Here is a 21,611-nt window from a genome sequence, read left to right as displayed (position 1 = left end):
TGCCAGACGGCTAGTCTCTAATTTACCGAGCCGAATTACCACTAGCTCATTTTAAGCAAAAAGCTCATTTCTTTCCAACGAGATCTTTTCTCATCATGTCAGAGACACTTTTGAGGAGAAGAGTCTTAGAGAGATCGGACGGGTCGGCTTCATCGGCTTCAACGGGTCTCTCGAGCTCTAGTGATTCAAAAGAGGATAGAGAGTTCGCTACGACAGAAGAACTCTTAATAGAGAAACTTGATATATTTCTTTCGCTGATTGAAAAACGCATTGAGCGGTTTGAAACCTATTTTAGAGTGATGAGTCTGCAAGAAGAAGAAAACACTGATGAAGGGAGCGAGAAAGAAACGGAAAAGGAAGGAAGATCTCGTCGGGGCAGTCTGGCGTCGTTGAGCCTGATAACTTCGATTCGTCAGGTTTCCATGGCACATTTAAACCGGGTTTACGAGCAGTTGTACAAAGTAAAGGAGCTGGTGCTTCTCAACTCGTTTCGAAACGCTGAGTTCTTGTACAAGACCCTTGATGATCAGTACAACTATTTGTTCAACGCATCAGATGATTTAACAGACAACGCCAGTGTCGCCAGCAGCAGTTTGGGAGCAGGATTCCCGGGAATGGCGCGGAAGGAGGCGCTACAAAATAAGCTCATAGATACGTTGCACTATTTTGAGGAGAAGTTGGCCCATATTGACGGGTACCTTTCGCAGAAGGCGGGTGCCGTTGATGAGGACGAGGTAACAAGTGCTTTACGGTTCTTTAACTTCAACAAGGCGTTGAAGCAGTCAGAGGAAGGGTACTTGCACTACTACCAGCTTCCATTGGCATGGAGAGAAAACAAGTACATCATCGAAGGGTACCGTTTCACCATGGGCCACTGGGATATGGTCAAGTCGATGTTTCACTTCGACCACAATGAAACAGGAAACATCTGGACCCACATGCTTGGGCTTTTCGCTGTGGCATGGCTTGCATTCGTTCATTTCCCTAGCACGTCTACCTACCAGGCCAATTCCTTAACCGACAATTGCATCATGTACTTGTTCTTTGCTGCGAGCGCCAAGTGCCTCATAAGTTCTGTTTTGTGGCACACGTACTCGTGCTTTGCCCACTTGAAGATCAGGTCTCGATTTGCTTGTGTCGACTACACTGGTATTACCACGCTCATATCGTGCTCGGTGATTTCCGCCGAGTATTGTGCGTTGTACCACATGCCACGTCTTCTTCGCTTTTTCGTTGGGTTTTCCATCTTCTGCGGGCTCGGCGGCTTGACGTTCAACTGGCTGCCTTACTTTGATAAGCCTGAGTGTCGGCACTTGAGAATCGCCTTCTTTGTCGGGTTGGCGGTGATGGGCGGCACCACGTTCTTTTTCAAATGGTACTACGAGGGGTTCTACAACTCGCTTTACTTCTACACGCCCCTCTCGTACAAGTCGTTTTTGTGGTACTGGATTGGCGTGCTCTTCTACGCTGGGCTCATTCCCGAGCGATGGAGATACGATGTAATCATAGATCAGGACACCCTGTGTCAGCATACGCATACACCACTGGACGTGTTGACGGGATTTGAGAACTCCGGCAAGGAGGAGATGGAGGAGCTCGAGCAGGAGATTGAAGATGTGAGGAGAGACAGCAACGCCTTGTCAGCGAGCGGGTCGATCGAGACGCAGACGATGACGGTGATCGAGAAACATTTTCCAACGACACCCACACGGACGCCCTACCGGGGAGACTTTCTCTCGCTCTGGTGGGTGGACTACATTGGGCTGAGTCACAACTTGTGGCACTTATTTGTGGTGTTGGGCATTGTGGGCCACTACTTCAGTCTTGTGGGCATGTTTGAGACGATTGTGAGGTGAAATGTAAGGTGAAATTTTAGGGTATTGATTGGGAGACATATATAAAAGTGTGGGGCATGGCATGCAGCGTGCGCCGGACACAGTTGTCCAAGCGCTCAAGTTAAACGAGAGCACAAAGCGGCATTAAAGAGATGTACTTCTCGACCTTGAGGAATACGAGAGCACAAGGTCAAGTGTAGCCTAGCGAGCGCTGTGCATGACTCCGATGCGTAAGTGTAATAGAATACTGGGTGAGACAAAGTAGGTGCAAAGTAGGCTGAAAAAGACAAAAAAAAAGTATACGAGGGCTACGACAATGGCAGTAGGACGGGTTGGGGAAAAGCACCCTCCTAAAAGGAAAGCAAATACGTACAAGAAACACGCAAAGCAACGTTGCAACCACCACCGATCCCCTCCATCTCCACCCATCCCCACCAACATAACATGTGGCCCCCAACTACTAAACCACAAATCCCTCAAACGTGTAGGGAGCCACGAAAATCACACAATGCCGAGAAGTGTGGGGTGTGGGGAGACGCTGGAAGCCAGGCTCAAATTGCCCCAGCAGGCCCAATTGCATTCTGGAGCCCTCGCGCCAAACCAGGCCAACGCACAATCCACTAAAGCTGTGGCAGAGAAGCTGGCGCGAGACAAAAAAAAATAAAAATAAAAAGACAGACAGACAGGCAGGCAGGCAGGCAGGCAGGCAGGCCCCACTGCGTGGCCACTGCGTGGCGCCCACGACCAGGCCCAGGAAAAAAACGGTGCCTGGTGGCAGGAAAAGAAACAGCACCGTCCCCGCGGAGTAGATACAAGCACGCCGAGGCAGGACGATAAGGCAGGGCCAAATTTGAGGAGAGGAGCAAGCTGGAGGGATCTCGGAGGCACAAGCGCTTCGTGCAATAAGGCTTCCGTTGGTCAATTAGATGTTTTGAGCGAAAAGCGCCAGCAGCCCAGGGACCTCCATATTAGCGCTCACCAGCGCCCAGTTTCACGGGCTCATGCCTCCATATTACCTGGGAGAGCCTCCATATTAGAAAAGCGCCTCCATATTACTTGCCAGGACCTATATATTGAGCGAGGCACCTCCATATTAGAAGACTGCCTCCATATTACTGTGTGGGCCTTTACATTACTTGTGGTTCTTGACCGCTTGGTGACGTGGGCACGGGAGTAGACGGGGGTTGTGGTTCCCAAAGCGGCGAGCGTGAATTCTGCCTTTGGCGAGGGCCTGCTTTGCTGATCTTACAATTGCATTTGCCTATTACCTTTTGCCTTACGTGGTGACCGTTGTTTGGATTCGGTTTATTGGTTTTGTCGGTTTTCTTCCTTTTCTTTTTAGGGGCGATTTGGTCCATGTGGATGGTGCTTGTCTGGCTCACCTTGAATGACGATTGTTGACGACATTTTGCAGCCAGGACCAAAAAAAAAAAAACGCAAACCAACCTCCATGCTCTTGCTGGTTGGTTAATTGATGGGTTTTCTGCTCCCCCTGCTCCGCGTGCTTGTTTTTCGTGTTCTATTGTCTGGACAAGCACAATTGTGATCTGTTGGGCTTGTGGATATCAGTGCCCTTGTGTGGGTCTCAAGCCTGCTTCTCAAGCCTGCTCATGTCAGATTTTTTTCATTCCTTACTGTAACCTCACTTATCAGCTCCTACTATCGTACCTAAGAAACACTACACTAGGCCAGATTCCCGATTCCCAATTCCCGATTCCTCAAGCTCCAATTTCTGCTTTCTCTGCCCACTATCAATCGGACCATTTTTCGGCCACTTTCACCTTTTAGCTCCTCTTCCAGTTCCACCTGCCTTTTGTGGGTGAGCTCTTTGTTACCCAGCTCCTCGGCATGAACTTCGCGCGATAGTCCCTTGACATCTTGAATTCTTAGCACCCACTTGTTTTTTTTTCTTGTTGACACATCGGGTGCTCTTGGCCTGTCAAAACCTGCTGTCAAGGCACTCGAACAATTATAGCATCTAGTTCTTTGAAATTTAAGTGTTCGGGCTCGTCTCTTCCCGGGCTCCTCGGTATTGCAACACCCTCGGGTTCCCACCCTCGGGTCGCCGGGCCCCCGGAACAAACGCCCCTGTATCTTGGTTCGATTGGGAAAAAATTTGTCCGTGCCGCACTGCACAGAACTGCCTTTCCTGCAACTACCCCACCACTTACATCGAAAGAGATAGTCCCCTGCCTGTGTGCAGGCACAACCAGTCTTACCAACCCATTTCCAGAACCCTATACCACCTCAAATCTGGCCAAACTGCCCACAAAAAATCGAAATGAAACTCTATTCCCTTGTACGTTCCAATCGGAAATATGCTCTGAAACCCTAGCCCCTCAACATGCCTCCGCAACGAACGCGGGGGTCGCATATCTCGCCACTACGGATCTAGCCGAAAAAAAAATCAAAAAAAAAAAAAGCATTCTTCGTATGTACCGTAACAAATAACCCTATTGTACGCCCCCACGGACCCGAGGCAGCTTCGTCGACGCTTTTCTTTTGTCATCAACAGGTGCACGGGAAAAACTTTTTGTGATGACCCTGCACACAGACAAAGCTACACCGCATAGTGACACTCATCAACAAGGCGGCTCCTGCACACGCCCCCTATAGCGGCGCTAGCGACCTACATGGATAAAACGTCATCACGCTGCCAAGATGCACCTGGACCAGTGCCATGCACCATTTCTTTTTCTGCTATTTATTTTTTGTTAGGCATTTCTTTCCCCATACTTACGCCTTCCGCCTAAAGCAGAAGTCCCAGCGAACCTAGAACCTCCCAGGTATAAATACCCCAGCCTCCCGCCGCTCCATACCCTCTTCTTTTCTCTCTTATTTTTTCCTCCATCACTGTCCCCATCATGAAGCTTTTCTCCAGAACTTCCACTTGGGGCCTCCAGGGTAGACCTTTGAGAGCCTTGGTGACCGCTACTGCCACCATTGGTTTCTCGCTTTTCGGTTACAACCAGGGTATGATGTCTGGTATCATCACTGGTGAGTACTTCAATAAAGAGTTCCCACCCACCTACTCTGGTGGTTGGAGCGATCCAAGCAACCCTCGTTTTAGCGACGACTTGACCGCCCATGAGAAGTCTCATGCTTCTGTCATCCAGGGTGCCGTCACTGCTTGTTACGAGTTGGGTTGTTTCTTTGGTGCTATCTTCACTTTGATTAGAGGTGAGAAGATTGGTCGTAAACCTATGGTTGTCTGCGGCTCGATTATCATTGTGATTGGTACTATCATTTCCACTGCTTCTTTCCACCAGAACTGGGGTCTCGGTCAGTTCGTTATCGGCCGTGTCATCACTGGTATTGGTAACGGTTTTAACACTGCCACTATCCCTGTGTGGCAGTCTGAAATGTCCAGAGCTGAGAACAGAGGTAGATTGGTCAACTTGGAAGGTTCCGTCGTCGCTGTGGGTACTTTCATTGCCTACTGGTTGGACTTTGGATTTTCTTACATCAACTCGGATGTGCAGTGGAGATTCCCTGTTGCTTTCCAAATTGTTTTTGCTGCCATTTTGTTTACCGGTATTGTGGCCTTGCCTGAGTCTCCTAGATGGTTGATCTCGAAGGACAGAAAGGATGAAGCCTTGACTGTTTTGTCTAAGATGAAGGGAGTCCCAGTCGACCACGACGAGGTTTACGCCGAGTTCACTTTCATTCAGGACTCCGTCACCAGATTCTCCAGAGCCCAGGTTGGTTTCAAGGAGTTGTTCTCTGGTGGTAAGACCCAGCACTTCCAGAGAATGGTTCTTGGTGCCTCTACCCAATTCTTCCAGCAGTTTACCGGTTGTAACGCTGCTATTTACTACTCCACCGTGTTGTTCGAGACCTACATTTTCAAGGGTAAGAGAAGATTGTCTTTGATTCTTGGTGGTGTTTTCGCTACCGTGTACGCTCTTGCCACCATTCCATCTTTCTTCTTGATTGATTCTTTCGGAAGAAGAAACTTGTTCTTGGTTGGTGCCTTGGGTCAGGGTATTTCTTTCACTATCTGTTTCGCATGTTTGATCAACCCAACCACTGAGAACTCTAAGGGTGCTGCCGTGGGTATCTACCTATTCATTACCTTCTTTGCATTCACCATCTTGCCATTGCCATGGATCTACCCACCAGAGATCAACCCATTGAGAACAAGAACTGTTGCTACCGCCATCTCCACCTGTACCAACTGGATCACCAACTTCGGTGTTGTCATGTTTACTCCAGTTTTCATGGACAGATCTGCATGGGGTGCCTATCTTTTCTTCGCCTTGATGAACTACTTGTTTGTGCCAGTGATTTTCTTCTTCTACCCAGAGACTGCCGGTAGAACTTTGGAGGAAATTGACATCATCTTCGCCAAGGCTCACACCGACGGCCGCCAGCCATGGAGAGTTGCTGCTACCTTGCCAAAGCTCTCGCTCAAGGAGATCGAGGAACAAGGCCAGCAGCTTGGCTTGTTCGACGAGGAGTTTGAGAAGGAGAACTTCGATGTTAAGGAGGATGTGTTGTCTTCCTCTTCTGACAAGCCAGAGGAGGGTGTGATGTCTACTGAGAAGGCTGCCAACCAAGTCTAAGAATACAAAGATTGGATAATAGATAATTAATACCTAGAATTGACTGTTGTTGTAGATAGTACGTGAAAGGATAAAGACAGCTTCATCTCCCTAAGGCCCACTTGGGCGGGAGCCGCAACGCCGAATTTGAAAAAATCAGGCAATTAAGATTATGCAATGGCTCTGTTTACAGGGCACCTTTAAATGGGCTATCCACTACCGTATGCCAGCAAACGCCACAAGAGACTTGTACATTAGCCAGCAAAAAAAAGGGTAAAAAAAAAAATGAGCCGCCCCAAGTGGCACAAAAGCCGTGTTTCAGTACATCGGCCTCTGTGCACAAAACACCAAAAAAACACCAAAAGAAAAGAAGAAAAAAAAAAAGTGCTTTACCCGCCACACATGTCACAAAAGGAACCGCGAACGCAAAATGGGCAAAGCGGGTGACATCAAGGAGGAAGCACAACGGAATTGAAAGAGAGATTTTCCTCAGACCTTTTTTTTTTTTCCTTTCTTATGGGACTAAAAAAGAAGCTCCTGAGATGCGCTTTTGCAACCTAAGATGTAGACAAGGAGATTTTGTGCGCCGAGGCGCCTCTGTGCAAACCAGTGGTTGCAAAAAAAGCGCTGGAAAAACCCATCACGATTTAGAGTACGGTGAGGCAAAAAGCGAAAAGAGAGCCATAATTTTCCTTTGCTCACTCAAGTACCTACCACCGCTGTGGAGGCGAATTCTAGCAAAATCGACTCATGCTTCAGTCCACAAAAGGGTGTAATTTGCGTAGCCGTAGCCAACGTCGTTTTTTAATCAGCAGGACCAAGTTGCTGTCCAGGCAATTTTGTGCGAGTGAGTGGTGTTTGTGCTTGCTCTGGCCCACTCTCACTTATCTTTCCTGAGAGGTCATCTCATCTCCTCGCTGGATGCCACTAAAGCACACTGCAGCTTGGCCAAAAATGCATACATATCCCGCTAAATGAATAGCGGTGTGAACATACCTGTCGATTTGGTCCAGTCGGTATTGCTGAACGGCATTGTGGTGAATTTTCAGCAAGCCCACTAGACCCCCAGCGTCTCACTTGTGGAAAAAATTCGCAAAGGATAACTTTCCTCGCACCTCAGGTGCAAAATGGTCCAGGCACTTTAGACGCAAAACTCAAAGCAAAGCATTAAGTGACGCCACCGTGCTCCTCGGAGACCCGAGGCTAGTTCCCCGAGATTCACTTTACACAGAGAAACCCCTGCTCAAGAACATCATCACCAGCTAGCTACGTCACCGGTGCGCTCGCCCCAAGAAGGTCGCACCCACAGTTCGTATACAACCCATCCAGTACGCAACCCCATTACGCAACCCCATTACGCAACCCCATTACGCAACCCCCTTTGCTCAACGAACCCATTACACCTCGGTCACTCCGGTCCCACTACCGCATAGCCGTGCCCCTGGGCCCACCGTCTCGTATCGGCAGCGTTGAATCATCCAACGCTAATCTGGGCTAACGCCCAATGGTGGCCTCGACGTTGCTGCGAGATCCATCTACCCATGCTTCGCACTCTGGGCAGCTCCCATCAAATGGCTGCCATCGAACGACTACACTTATTCGCTTAGCACACCGTCGGACGATAACCGTAATTAAGATCCACAGCACATGTGTAGCCAAAACTGCTATCGCCCAACCCTAGTGGCCTTGACCCCTTCTCAGCTGACGGCCTACGATTCTTATTTTATAAGACGAGTGTGTTCCTAGGTCAGTTGTCGTCGCTCGCTCGTCGCTCGCTCGTCACTCGCATTTTGCACCCATTTCCTACCGCCGAGCCAAACAACCAAACGCCGACCTACCGTCCCAAACTCTCGCAAAACTCTCCAACACCGCAGCCAATCCCCGAGAAAATAGTCTCCCATGCCCCTTTCCACCGCAGTGGTGACCTCGATCTCGTCCATCATTCCCCTCTCCAGCCTGCTGCCCGACTCCTCTGGGGCGAGCACCACTGGACCATCACGCCGATTTCACCATGGGCCCAGGACTGCACTGGCATTTCTTCGGCGTTTGCCCCACGCACCCTCCCGCTGCCTGCCCCTGGCCCTGGCCCTGGCCCTGGCTCGTTTTCACGGCCCACGGCCTATTTCCAGCGTGCTGCCAGACGCCTTTTACGCTCTTTACGCTCGCCCCAATTCGTGCCCCAATTCGTGTTCCAGCTCGTGTCCCAACACTCGCCCATGGCCGGCCCAAAGACCGGTTTCGCTTTCGCACTCTCTGCCCGTTTCACCCTCTCCGGCAGATCTACTGCCTCTGGTGGTGCTGCCTCTGCCTGTGCCTCTGCCTTTGCTGCTGCTGCTGCTGCTTCCTGTACCACTGGCAGTGGGCCCCCCGCAAAAAGGCTCCATTCCTTCCATCTGTTTCAACTCTTTCAACCACACTAGACTAACTTCTTCTTTCTCCATGGAGGTGATCCCACTACACATGGACCAACACCCAGCCGCCACGCGCAAGTGCAGAGGCCTGGAGGTGAAGGTGCTTGACGATGGCACCGTGATGAAGCTCCAGAAACTGAGGCAGCGGCGCATCCTCAGCTGTGTCCACTGCCACTCGAAAAAAATCAAGTGTTCCAGGGCCCACCCGGTGTGTAACAACTGCTCCAAGTTGGGAATCTCGTGCAAATACTTTGCCAATGAGAGGGTGTCGAAGGGCGGCAAGAAGAGGAGGAAGAGTGTGAGGGCCGAAGATGCTCTGAAACAGAAAAAGTCAAAGACTGATCTGCTGTCTGGCCATTCGTCGGTAGCCATGTCTACCAGACCGCTGTCGGAACTGAGTGAATCGGTCAAGCTGGCTGACAACTCTGTAGGTCAGGAGTTGGGCCTGTCTCACTCTTCCCACTCAGAATATGATAAGGAGGACAACGAGGCCGACCTACAGCACCTGCTGAAGAAGCAGTCAGAATTCTTGCAGCACGACTCTCCACTGAGCTACCTTCAACTAGGGCTCAATCTCTACAGGCATGGCCAGGCACAGGGCTTGTCTCCCGAGATGGCCACGCCCAATATCTTGCAAACGCCGATCTTGAACCAGAACAGCAACAACATCACCAACAATTTCTTCGGCACAAACTATGCAAACAAACCTCTGGGCCTGGATGAGTTGCAGAATTCGAACGGTCCGCCTGAGGAGTACACTTTCAACTTGAGCTCGTTTGCGTTTGCCAATGTTGATATGCTCAATGCGAAGACGCTGCCGCTCACAGATAAGGCCGATGAAGGGAGGCCAGGAAGCGAACTACAAAGCAGAGTCAACTCGACCACAAACCTCACCAACTTGTATAAGAACTCTGTTTCTACTGGAGGAGCCACCCTGAAAAACTTCCTTGATGCACCCTCTGAATCGGCTGGGCCTGTTTCGTTTACTGCTCAAAGGAATTCGCAACCAAACAACCCAGGGCTCCACAACTCCCTCAATGCCTACTCCTCCAACCCAGCGACCACGGTCAATTATTTATACGGCACGAACACTTATTATGACAATGACAACTTGTTTGCCGACCTCCTTACGCATTTACCCAACTCACGAGCTCGCTCCTTTGAGCTTTTAGAGCGCTACATCAACTCGGTCCATATTTTGCTCCCTATCTTGGTCAATTTGAATGAGTTCATCAAGGAACACGAAAAGTACTGGGACTTGTACGATCCATATAAGAACATGTCTGTTTCATCCCCGGGCTCCTCGCTTCATTCATCTTCCGATAGCCCAAGTGCCAAAGACTTCAATTTATTGCAGTTCTACACCTTATACTTCCCTGTGCTTTATGCATCCACCATCTCTGAGTTTGAAGAGTACGATAACCTTCTTCTCAATCAGGACATCAACAAGTACTTAAAAGGATTCAACAAAATCTGCCAATACTACAATTATCCTCATGGCATCAAAACTATGCCTTTGTTGCTTGGAAACGTCATCATTCAGTCCACATCTCCCAATCCCTCAACAATGGAAATGTCTCAAATCATTCGTTACGCCAAGTTCATGCAGCTACATAAGGATCCCATCATCTCACTCCGAATTCAGGATTGGAAAGTCGTCAAATTCAGAAGGCTTCTTTGGTGGGTCATCTTTGGTCTTGACGCCTTGAGCAGTCACAACTTTTGTTTGCCCCCAGTTTGCAAATTTGACGATTTCAATGTAGTCATGCCTGACGATGAGGACCCGGTACTTGACGAGGACGGTATGGTTGTGAGAAAGAATTTGAACGTCACCATCCTTGCACTATTAGTTAAATTTAAGTTTGATAGGATCTTGAGTGAGCTTGTGTATCAGCTTCACAACGGACTCTCAACAAACATCACTCCAGAGGAGACGGAAGAAATCAAACGTATGATCGTCAATTTATTTCACTTCATCCACAAGTCAATCAACAAAATTACCCACTATTATCAGGATCGTCCTCCAAAAACAGTGCAAGAGATGAACTTACTTCATTTCATCAAAAATCACTCATGGAGTTTTGTTGACCGAGCATTAATGCTTCTTCATAAGAAGATTTTACTCAGAAACCCTTCCAGAGCCCTCGATGATGGTAGCGTTGGAAACATAAGGAACGAAAAGGCTCTTACTAAGGAGCGTGAATCTGCTCTATCGCTCAGCAAGTATGAGGACACTTTTGGTAAGATTCAGGAGGCCAACATCATAAGCAATTTTGACAGCTCATCCATTTCCCAGTTGCGCTTCAATCAGCATGAGTTGTTTACGTACGAGAACCTCCAGAACAACTTAATTCCCTCGATTCTTCACAACTTGAATGACTTCCTCAAGTATAATGATTTCATCAAGTTTGGCAAGTTCAACTGGTATGTGAAGCGAACGATTCCGTTGGACTCAATAATCTTGTTGTTTATCATCATGTGTGTCAAGTTCAAGTACGAGTTCATGACTGTGAACGAGTTGGTGATTTACGTCAAGCTCATCAACAAAGCGCTCTTCATTCTCAATAGAAAATATTTCAAGAACGAGAAGTACAAGAGAATGTTGTCACTCACAAATCTCACGTGGGAGTACATCTTGAAGAAATACAATGTGTTCAAATTGGTGAGTGTGGTGAGCGATGGAATGCAAGGGAGAGTCGAGTTCTTTGATTACCAAGTAAGTGGGTACATGAATATGAGTGAGCTCTTCAACACGATGGATGTTCCTCAACCAGCTCTCATTAGTAACGGAGTCAACTTGGGCACGGTTCAGTATGAGGGTCAGCAAGGATTCGAGACGAGCTCATGGGAGGAAGAGCAGCAGAAGGAGCTGGCAGAACAACGACAGGTGATGAATCAGAGCGTGTTTCTGAATAAAGTTGACCTTAACGAAGGGAAGAGCATGGCAGAAATCCAGAGCCAGAGGCATGAGTTGCTGCAGTTGAACGAAAAGATCTACTACGACTTGCGCAACAATTTTGTTGACATCAACGATTACTGTACGTTCTACTCTTCGCTTGAAAATGTTCTTCATGAGCTCATGGACTACATCAACGAGACCACCAAGGGCTTGTAAGCGAAAACAGGAGCCGATGAAAAAACAATACAGAAGAGACAAATCAGGCTACAAGAGCACTGCCTCAAAGCTGGTCTTTGGGTGTGCAACAGTAGACATAGTGTGCCTTTAACGAATGCAAATGATTCAGGTGAATGTAGACTATTGTGAGGTGATCCATTGTTTTCTGATCCGTAGTGCCGAGTCCAGGAGATAGCCCAAACAAGGAGATAAGTCTAGTACTAAGTATGGGTACCTAAGGTAAGAGACGTCTCATCTAGAAACAAACAAAAATGGTGTATTGTGCCATCGCTTGTATACATTTCAGGGAATGGAGAAAACAGCCTGTGATTTGCACCCAGATCTACCATTCGCAGCCAATGGCTGAGCCAGAGAAACTAAGCAGGCCGTAGAGAAAGGTATCGGCAAAGCAGAACAGCAGCAAAATTCGTAGTTCCAATACTCGAACTGTCAAAATTCCTCCAATCATTTTGCCACTTACTCTTGCACTCGATCGTTGGCTGTCTACGCCGACCGAGGCACCAAAGGCTAAAAGCCTGGCGGCACGGCGCGATTCCGAACTATGCCCCTGGGCAGCAAGCCAGCCAATTGAATAATTTGGAGTAGCCTTTGTCTAGAGCAAAAAATAAACTGCATTAAGCCATTGAGTTCAAGGAAAAAGGTAACTTCACAATGAAGATCTTTAAGCTGTTAACGAATCATGGACTTTGGCAGTCTGAACTTGGGCAGCGTCCAGTTGCAGCCAGTCGTCCATATCCAATTCTGCCTGGGGTGCCTGGACCTCGCACATTGCTGAGCCTGAAGTCTATCTGGGAAGGCTCGAAGTACTTGAAGTTTTTCTAAAAGAAAAAAAAATTAAATCTTGAAGAGCTTAAATTTTTGCAGAGAGCTCCCGCCAACCACCAATTTACATGTGAATTTGCATCTTCGATATCTCAATTAGATTGCCCACTTTCATCGGCGCCTGGGGGCTTCCCTCTGGCAATCCAGAGTATCCCTCGCGCATTGTCCCTACAAAGGAACAAGGCGGGTGCGTGAACAAGGAAAGACACCCCACGGAATTGGCAGGAAAGCAGCCCATTGCAACAAACAACACACCGGGGGGTAAACTATTGCTGCCACCCACTTCTTTTACTTTTCTTCTTCACCCGTTTCCTTCAATTATATCACTTCCCTTGATTTCATCCTTTCCCATATCACTCACTACATCGCACTTACCCCAGATTTCGTCTTCTTCACATGTCGGCAGTGCAAGAATCCTTCGAAGCGCTATCGGTGAGACTGGCTGATTCGGAGGAGAGAGACTCATGGGCCCAGCAGAGCGAAGCCATCAACCTGGATATCCAGGATATCATGGTCGATGTGCTCGTGGTATTTCTGCAATTGCCCAAGCTAGACACCTCTCTGGAGGCGGTGGAGGCATGGGCCACGGCGTTTGACCGTTTGTTTGAAATTGTGCCTGGACTAAAGCCTGTTTTCAATACTGCTCCGCTGGAGGACCTAGAAACGAGGTTCGAAGGCCGCCCGGGCCGCTTCTACTCGCCAATTGAGGAGGAGTATTTTCTAGCCACGTTTTTTCAGGACTTCTGGCAAATGCTTCTAGGCACAGACAAGTTAGGCGACCTTGCCGTGGGCAGCACGCTAGCTGATCCTCGGGACGACCTGATCAACGTGTATGAGTTTGTGAAAGAGAGGAAAAACGGTCCCAGAAATGCTCCACGAAGACGCTCGAGACGAGAACTGGCGCTTCGAGACCCCATTGCTGCTGCTGCCGCTGCTGCATTACGAGAGCATGATAAGGTCGCCGCCAATGACCCCAAGTCGACGTCAAGAGCCATCGAAAAGCACTTGATGGCGTTGTTGGACGCCTACACCGACGCAGACTCGGCCTTTGACAGGCTAGAGCTCACGGCGCTGGCAGTGGAAAGCCTCGAAACGAGCCAGGTGGGCCGGTTCTTCCTGAAGTTCAAGAGACAGGAGTTTGCCTTGTTGTATGCTTCTGTGAGGGGCACCCTGTGTCTGCTGGTGTTGGTGGACGTGTTGACAAAATACTACATGGAGTTTCAGGCCGAAACCCATTTGTTCAATGCTCCCGACTACGGCACGTTCATCAAGGATCTTAAGCGCAGCTACAAGAATAGTGAGTCAAGGACAACGTAACTCTGATGTGGGTACTCGGTTTGAAGGTTTAGTTTTATCAGTTGAGCACATGGGGACTTAATAGCTTATGTCGCTGGAGGCATCCCCAAAATGACGGTCGGCAACCCAAAAACTTTGCCAACTATATAGTAATCGATCGGTTTATGACGTGAAACGTAGCTCAATGTTCGCACATTTGGTCCAATGAATGGAGGGAAAGAATCTTTTGATGCCACCACCGCAAAGACCATGTAAATTACCAAAGAAAGAGTAGGTAGTGTTAAAGTTCATATCTTCCGATATGGTCCATCATTTTGAAAATTCACCCCTCTCAACCCTTGTTCCTTCTTCTTTTTGCACCCATTCCTCTACCTGCCCAAGCGCGAACATCAACGCTATTCCACAAGGTATATATTCATCGAGATCACCAAACAAGTTCCACATCTTTCGTTCAATTTCCACCATGGATGTCTACAGCATACTCATCCTCAATAAAGCTGGTGGACTCATCTACCAAAAAGACCTCAATCCCAGACTCTCCAAGCTCTCGGCAAACGACTACCTTGTGCTCGCAGGAACCCTCCATGGAGCCCACGCCATAGCGACCAGACTCAAACCTGATGGTTCAAAACATGGATACGAAGATCCACATACTGTAAATAGTAACATTCTTCTCTCGGGCAAAGCACACACGCCGAACGTGAACAAGCTGGGACTTTCTAACATTGACACAGACCTTTTCAGTTTGTACGTATTTCAGACATTGACAGGAGTGAAATTTATCATAATAACGTCTCCTGTGGGCGCTGTCACTACGCAAGCTGGCCAGCCGTCCGCCCTGAAGAGACAATTCGAAGCAGCGAGTAATATCTACAAGCAATGCTACCTTTACTACTGCGATTACGTGATGAAGGACCCCTTCTACTCGCTAGACATGCCAATTAAAAGCACGATGTTTGAGTCAAAAGTTCAAGAGCTCGCAAGGTGATCGTGTGATGAACTGATGTTATTTTGTCAAAGATGTAAAACTACTGGACGCTGGTACAGCCACTAGAACGGTGCTTGTGGTAAATTTGAGTCGAAAGTATGCTATAAGCTTACACCGCTTTTGACACTCTCTTCAATCAGGATTTTCCACACTTGGTTGCTGTATTGGAGGTGGTATCTAGCTTCCTAGCAGAATTTACCACCCGAAGGAATTTTTGACTTATCACAATGGATAAGTCAATAAAAATGCGTCCCCTAGTTGCTCATATCGAATCTGAAGCCGGAAGAGCACTGAAGTTCTTCAAAATGCGTTGAAATGTGACGCTTTGATGGTAGGTGTTTTCCTATTTGAAGTACCGTGTACATGACCGGGGAATATTCAGGGTGCTACAGGCAAGGATGAGAATCGAAATTGGGCCTGTTTTCGGAGACATTCTGCGAAAGATCAAACTCGTCCTTCAATTTTCTTAGGGTTGGCAATATGGGAATCGGAATCTTTTGCTCTGTTTCTCCATGACCGCAAATCTCTAGATTTATTATTGAAACAAAGACAATCATGTAATACTCTCATAAACTCAGGAAAAACTTTTCTCTTCTTCAATGTTTAAGAGCACAACCTACGTCAAGCGACCCTTATTTCGTCACTTAGTTGTTAAATTCGTTTCAGCGCTCAAGGACTTGAAGAGATCAATCTCTATCAACTTGGGTAGAGGCTCTACTATTGCTTCGTGCAGCATATTTTGCTGGTTCAAGAATACTCAAATATTGGCAATCATCATGCAGCTTCGAGACTATGAACCATCCATGACTTCAAATAGTGGTGTTGATGATTAAGTATTAATAGTGGGAGCCTTGTGCACTACCTCATCTAGAAAAATCACCAACCATTCCACAATTATGACTCTGTCTGTGAAAGAACAGAAGCCACTGTTGGACACAAGAATCGGAAAAGACTCTCCGTTCACCTTCGGGCAGAGGTACTTGACCGACGAAAATTCTGTGTTCGACCACAACGCTTGGGACCATGTAGAGTGGGGAGAAGAGCAGGTTAAACAAGCTGAAGAGCTCATCGCGAAGCAGTACGAGCAACCGGTCAAGGATTTCGATAAGCAGCTTTTTAACTCGAATCCTGCAAAGTACTGGGACATCTTCTACAAAAACAATAAAGAAAATTTTTTCAAAGATAGGAAATGGCTTCAAATCGAGTTTCCGTCGTTATACGAAGTTAGTGGGGCAGAGTACAACAAGCCAGTGACGATCTTGGAAGTTGGGTGTGGTGCTGGAAACACTTTTTACCCAATCTTGAATCAGAATGCCAATCCTCAGCTCAAAATCGTGGGTTGTGACTACCTGAAAGTTGCGGTCGACTTGGTAAAAAGTAACGAGAACTATGCGCCCAACAACGAGAAGGGTGTTGCATTTTCTTCAGTTTGGGACCTAGCCAACCCAGAGGGAACATTGCCTGAACACTTGGAGCCAAACTCCTGTGACATTGTCATCATGGTATTTGTCTTTTCTGCATTGCATCCCGACCAATGGAAGCATGCCATAAACAACCTCCAGAAAGTGTTGAAGCCTGGTGGACAGATCCTTTTCAGAGATTACGGTCGCTACGACTTGGCCCAAGTTCGTTTCAAGAAGGGCCGTTTGCTTGACGATAACTTCTATATTCGTGGAGACGGCACGCGAGTATATTTCTTCACCGAGGAAGAGCTCAGAGAAATCTTCTGCACCAACGGTCCCTTTGAGGAAGAGAAGATCGCAACTGACAGGCGCTTACTTGTGAACAGGAAGAAGCAGCTTAAGATGTACAGAATCTGGCTTCAGGCTGTCTTCCGTAAGCCACTATGATTGAGGTTGAATAGTCACAACAACATAGAGAAAATTATCCAAATGACGGAATGTGGACCATATTTTTAAAAGCGGCTCATCTGCGATAGCCAGTGCATCCACGCCGTGGATTATTGGCGTTGAAGTCAACGCCGAAGAGTTGTCAAATATGGAAGGTGCCCATTTATGTAACAAGTCGTTCATTGTGGTTGGATTTTCTGAAGTTCCTGGCGAAATGGGGGCCTGAATCATTGTTGAGGTGCCAGCGATGTACAATTTCACGGGTATTCGCTGGATTTGTTGACCTCTAGAATGGAGCTTTTTGGCAACGGCGTGAAAGCTGCCATAGTCGTGATCAGCGATGGCCTTCCATAGTGTGCGGGAGTCATCTTCACTCAAACTCATCATTGCCCTTGCATTACCATTCATGACAAAAGTCGACTGTTTGAGCTGATTCACAATGACCTGAGATAGCATGGAGACATAGTCAATAGATTTAGACGTTATAGAAAAAGGAATTATGTCGTTCGATGGATAAACCAGCGACGGCGTATTGAACTTCAAGTAAAGCGTCCATTGATGCCTCTTGTGCTTGTTAGCCGGTAGATAAAGCAAATCATATAATACGCCTACCGGTAGGTTCCACTTGATAGGCACGTCTTCGTGCTCAAGCCATAATGGAGTTGAAGTGAGGCCAGTGGGAGCAAGCGCGCTAAAGAACTTGGCAATCACCGGGTAGTGTAATGGGAAGTATGAGTTTCTGTGTACGTATAGGAGGAAAGCAGAATCCTTATAGACGACCTTGACGTTGATGAGGCCGTTCCACACAGACTGGTGGACGGTCATGGAGAGCAAAGAGGTGCAGGAAGCTCACAGTAGTAGGAGGTAGGAGGCGATAAAAGGGCCGGTAGAAAAAAGAGAGTTGGTAGGAAGTTAAAAGTGAAAACTGGGAACTTAAGCCACTCGATAGGGTTTGATATTAGGGATGTACTCAAAGGGTAGTAGGTTAGTGGCTGGCCGGTAAAATTCAGCAGCCATTGGTGATGATGCACTAGGATTGTCCAACCTTTTTCAACTTCTTCAAGTGGCTACCAACAAGAATAAATGTAGCATACATTAGATACCTTACATGTATGACATCGCCTTGAATTTAGTTTGGCGGACTCCAGAAGCTGGGCACCATTTTCAGGCGCTTAGGCTGCGAGCTTCATGGTTTTCGTGGAGCACATTCGCAGCACTTCACCGCCTCGGTTACATTTTTGCAAATACCAGCAATTTTCGAAGATTTTGGTATCAGCAATACAAAGACAGCGACATCAGCTCCAAATCGTGAATGTTAATTTCGAACTCATTTCGCTATCAACCCAGAAAGCCATAATCGCCAGGGCTCTTGAGCAAGCGAAAACTGCTGAGCGGTTACTTGGCTGCGAAAAATGCAAGATCCCGAGGCGACTCAGCCAATTCAACGTAAACAGCGTCATTTAGCCACCCGGCTACTTTTCTTTAATTTTGCTTCCGGCGCTTCCGTAACTCTCTTCTATTTTTGTCTTTGTCTTTTTCTGTCTTCCGCTCCTGTCTCCCTTCCTTGTTTTCTCGTCCCATTGTCAACGGTCTCCACTGCACAACAGCCAGCCACCTCAACCCTCCTCGCACTCGGGGAAATCAGCTTAAGCCCTGGCGATGATCCCATGAAAAAAAAAAAAAAAAAAAAAGCCAAATCAGAATAAAAATAAGCTGTCAAATTCACTTACAAGATTCAACTTTCAGTGAGAAGGTTTTCTTGTTTCCTTCTTGGTATTTTTTTATTTCCTCTTCTGGGCTCGGCTCGATACCAGGCTCGCTCCATAGACTTTCGGCAAGATGCACACTTCCCTTCTTGCGCTGAACCAGCCTCCACCTTTGCAGGTTCGGCTTCCATACATAATGTCCGATTTGGTCACTTCATCCATATCCTCTTTCTTTTTTTCAGCCACCTTCTCAAATCTTCTTCTTTGGCCATGTTTGATTCCTCTCCCCTAGAGGTGCCCAAACAGCGCTCATTTGCAGCCAATCCTACCAAGGACAGAAGACGCTTTAGTGATACCTTCTTTCAAAAACAGCCTCTTCCTTCTAGAAGAACCGTTTCAGAAAAGCCGCCAAACTTGTTGCAAGCGGACTTGCTACGGTCTCTGAGATACAACACCGACTGGTCCTCTGCAGTGGCCTCGTACAACCCAGGTTCTCTCAGGCTAGAAGATATTCCCAATGTTCCAGTGTACAACAGGGCCACGGGCAAATTTAGGGTGTTCTCAGATAAGCTGAGACCCAGAAGAGTGCAGTCGGAGGAAGTGAGGAGAAGCTATCTGTCGCTGGAGGACTTGAATTCATTTGACTTGAACAAGCAAACTTTTGACGAAAATAGACTCAGATACAAATCAGAATTGCCACCCCTTCCGTCTGACTCTGATGGAAGTAGCGAAGAGGAAAGTGAGTTGTTCTCGTCGAATCCAAGCTCAAAATACTCTTATTCGGAGGAAGGGCTGCCCAGACAACCTCCACCAGAAAGAAAAAACTACCTTGATGACTTGAGTGGTAATTTCCTTCAGCATATTCCAAGAAGAAGCGTCAGTACTATTAGTACTTGCAGAACATATGAGCTGTACAACTTTGGCAGCGATATCGATAGCCATTCAGTGTTGACTAGTGCTGAAAGCATAGCTAGCGAAGGGTCGTTGTGGATTCCTCAGCCGGCATCAGGAGTCACACAGAGATCGTCCGAGGATGCTCCATTGCAATATTCTCTACCAGCACTGTCAAAAATCTCCTTTTTCACTTCCCCAAAGACTTTATTGCCTCCAGATTCCGCCAGTATGGCGCAACTCTCCCCCTCAAAGTCTCCAATGACTTCTTATTCCTCTCCAGAGAAGTCTGATGCAGTTTTCCTACCGAAAGAACACAGATTTTCTTCACTTCCTAACAAGTCGTTGCCCCCAGTGCCAACAAAACCGAACACCAACACCAGGCCCAACTCCATCTGTCCTACAGATTCCAAAAAAGTGACATTTTGTCTAGATCTTGGCGCCGAGTACGACAAATCCCGTTTTATGATACCCAAAGAATATAAGCTTCTATCGCAGGAGCGATTTAGCAAAGTGGCCCCAAAACCCCGAGACACAAAACAAGAAAGAGTAAAGCCTAGAGCTGTCTCCCAGCCTAATCCTTCTTTGCAACCAATCGCACTGAGGAAGACAGTAGATCTCTCTTCAAAACCGCTACCGCCACCAAAGTCGGCGCCGGTGTTTAAGCCAGCATCTCAGCCAGTCTCTCCGTCTCGTCAAACCAAGTTTGAGCCCATCCCATTTCGTACAAACGTACGCATTATGGGTCCAATTTAGAATACTACCGAAAACCAAGCATGTCCTATCTGTACTATATAATAGATTATTGGAGTAAGCTTTTGTAGACGCAAGAACCATGGGTATCACATTGCAACTATGTAGCTGTTGGTTCAGGATTCACAAGATCACTTTCGGATGCCTAGGAGTTCCTCTTTCACCTTACAACTTCACGATCAAATCATCTTTGGAGTACAGCTTGATCAAGTCACTGATACCATACCGCTGAGCCACATTGTCGCTAATGAAACGTCCACCCAAATAGTGTACCTTCCCTGGAGCAGCAAACTTCTCAGCACAAGGTTTTGGAGCAGTCAAACTCACAAGTACCGAAGCGCCGATATCTGTGTCCTGAGGGCCGTCATCCACGTCCCAGCCGGACGGAATATCCACTGCTACTATGGGAGCAATTTCACCCTTTTTACTTGCCAAATGATCAATAAGCTCCTTGAAAGGTTCTCTCACCGGTGGCTTGAAGGAGAAGCCAAAGAGTGAGTCTACTATGATCTTGAGCGAGGGCTCCGCTGTAAGCTTCTTGACATCCTCAAGCGTTTCGATTTCTTCGACGCCCAAGTGCCGCAACTGTGTGGTGAGACGCTGATAGAGGTCTTTCTGAGGCCGCTTAGGATAGTACACCACAGGCTCGTAATGGCGCCAAAGCTTCAAGTGACGAGCACAGACTAAGCCATCTCCACCATTATTACCTGGACCTACTAGCACCAACACTTTGGGAGCAGGGCCTCGAATGGGGACATCTGGAGGAAATTGCTTGTAGATTGCTTTCGCAACCGCTAGACCCGCTAGTTCCATGAGCTGGTCAATTGAGTAGGCTCCAGAGGACATGAGCTCCTGATCGAGCTGTGCTGCAGCCTTCGCAGAGAGGGTTTTGAACATTGAGTTAAATTTGAAGTTCGAACTATTTGGTTCGAGTAAGAGGAAGTAGTACTCCCTGTCTCCTTATATATATCTGGGGAAGGCATATGTGCACACTATCATGTAGTGGGCCGATGCATGAAGAGACTGAAGTATTTCAATGTAGACCCACTAGCGGCTGTAAAATCAAAGAGTTGGGACTACAAACTAGATAAGATGGATTTTTTCTCTTTTTCAAAATGCCTCGAAAAAAAAACACTTTTGGTTGACCCTTGCTGTACGATTGACAAGTAGCGCTATACTTTACCGTATAAATGCACCAACATGGACATATACTTCTGACTATAGATTCTCAGGTGCCTCAATTGGATCCTTTGCCACCGTTTATATCACCAAACATGGAGTGAGATCTGCCGATTGTTTGTTGCAGGGAAAAATCACAGAAATATTCATTAGGGCATTCTGGCTGCGAAATGCTGCAATTACCACCACCCAAACGGACA

General features: G+C 47.5%; 8 protein-coding genes across 8 annotated transcripts; 7 read left to right on the top strand and 1 right to left on the bottom strand. All coding sequences in view use genetic code 12, as the record gives it.

Moving 5' to 3' along the window:
* Nucleotides 1–95: 95 nt before the first annotated feature.
* CJI96_0003162 (uncharacterized protein) lies at nt 96–1,856 on the top strand (the record flags this gene model as incomplete). Its single annotated transcript, XM_029033013.2, has 1 exon — nt 96–1,856. One exon carries the CDS (start codon nt 96–98, stop codon nt 1,854–1,856), a length of 1,761 nt encoding a protein of 586 aa, XP_028893328.1.
* A 2,843-nt stretch (nt 1,857–4,699) lies between these two features.
* On the top strand, nt 4,700–6,400 carry HGT10 (glucose-inactivated glycerol proton symporter STL1; the record flags this gene model as incomplete). The annotated part of the gene is made up of 1 exon (XM_029033014.2): nt 4,700–6,400. The coding sequence occupies one exon, from the start codon at nt 4,700–4,702 to the stop codon at nt 6,398–6,400; it is 1,701 nt and encodes a 566-aa protein (XP_028893329.2).
* A 2,439-nt stretch (nt 6,401–8,839) lies between these two features.
* Nucleotides 8,840–11,905, top strand: CJI96_0003160 (uncharacterized protein; the record flags this gene model as incomplete). The annotated part of the gene is made up of 1 exon (XM_029033015.2): nt 8,840–11,905. The coding sequence occupies one exon, from the start codon at nt 8,840–8,842 to the stop codon at nt 11,903–11,905; it is 3,066 nt and encodes a 1,021-aa protein (XP_028893330.2).
* A 1,239-nt stretch (nt 11,906–13,144) lies between these two features.
* Nucleotides 13,145–14,065, top strand: CJI96_0003159 (uncharacterized protein; the record flags this gene model as incomplete). Its single annotated transcript, XM_029033016.2, has 1 exon — nt 13,145–14,065. One exon carries the CDS (start codon nt 13,145–13,147, stop codon nt 14,063–14,065), a length of 921 nt encoding a protein of 306 aa, XP_028893331.2.
* A 442-nt stretch (nt 14,066–14,507) lies between these two features.
* Nucleotides 14,508–15,032, top strand: CJI96_0003158 (TRAPP subunit TRS23; the record flags this gene model as incomplete). Its single annotated transcript, XM_029033017.2, has 1 exon — nt 14,508–15,032. One exon carries the CDS (start codon nt 14,508–14,510, stop codon nt 15,030–15,032), a length of 525 nt encoding a protein of 174 aa, XP_028893332.1.
* Nucleotides 15,033–15,928: 896 nt separating this feature from the next.
* ABP140 (tRNA(Thr) (cytosine(32)-N(3))-methyltransferase) lies at nt 15,929–16,882 on the top strand (the record flags this gene model as incomplete). Its single annotated transcript, XM_029033018.2, has 1 exon — nt 15,929–16,882. The coding sequence occupies one exon, from the start codon at nt 15,929–15,931 to the stop codon at nt 16,880–16,882; it is 954 nt and encodes a 317-aa protein (XP_028893333.1).
* A 1,976-nt stretch (nt 16,883–18,858) lies between these two features.
* On the top strand, nt 18,859–20,235 carry CJI96_0003156 (uncharacterized protein; the record flags this gene model as incomplete). The annotated part of the gene is made up of 1 exon (XM_029033020.2): nt 18,859–20,235. The coding sequence occupies one exon, from the start codon at nt 18,859–18,861 to the stop codon at nt 20,233–20,235; it is 1,377 nt and encodes a 458-aa protein (XP_028893335.2).
* Nucleotides 20,236–20,397: 162 nt separating this feature from the next.
* On the bottom strand, nt 20,398–21,129 carry CJI96_0003155 (NADHX epimerase; the record flags this gene model as incomplete). The annotated part of the gene is made up of 1 exon (XM_029033021.2): nt 20,398–21,129. One exon carries the CDS (start codon nt 21,127–21,129, stop codon nt 20,398–20,400), a length of 732 nt encoding a protein of 243 aa, XP_028893336.2.
* Between the last annotated feature and the right edge of the window lie 482 nt (nt 21,130–21,611).

Source organism: Candidozyma auris, chromosome 3 (genome assembly GCF_003013715.1).
Source record: "Candidozyma auris chromosome 3, complete sequence".
NCBI lineage: Eukaryota > Fungi > Ascomycota > Pichiomycetes > Serinales > Metschnikowiaceae > Candidozyma > Candidozyma auris.
This window is presented reverse-complemented; position numbering and strand designations above follow the sequence as displayed.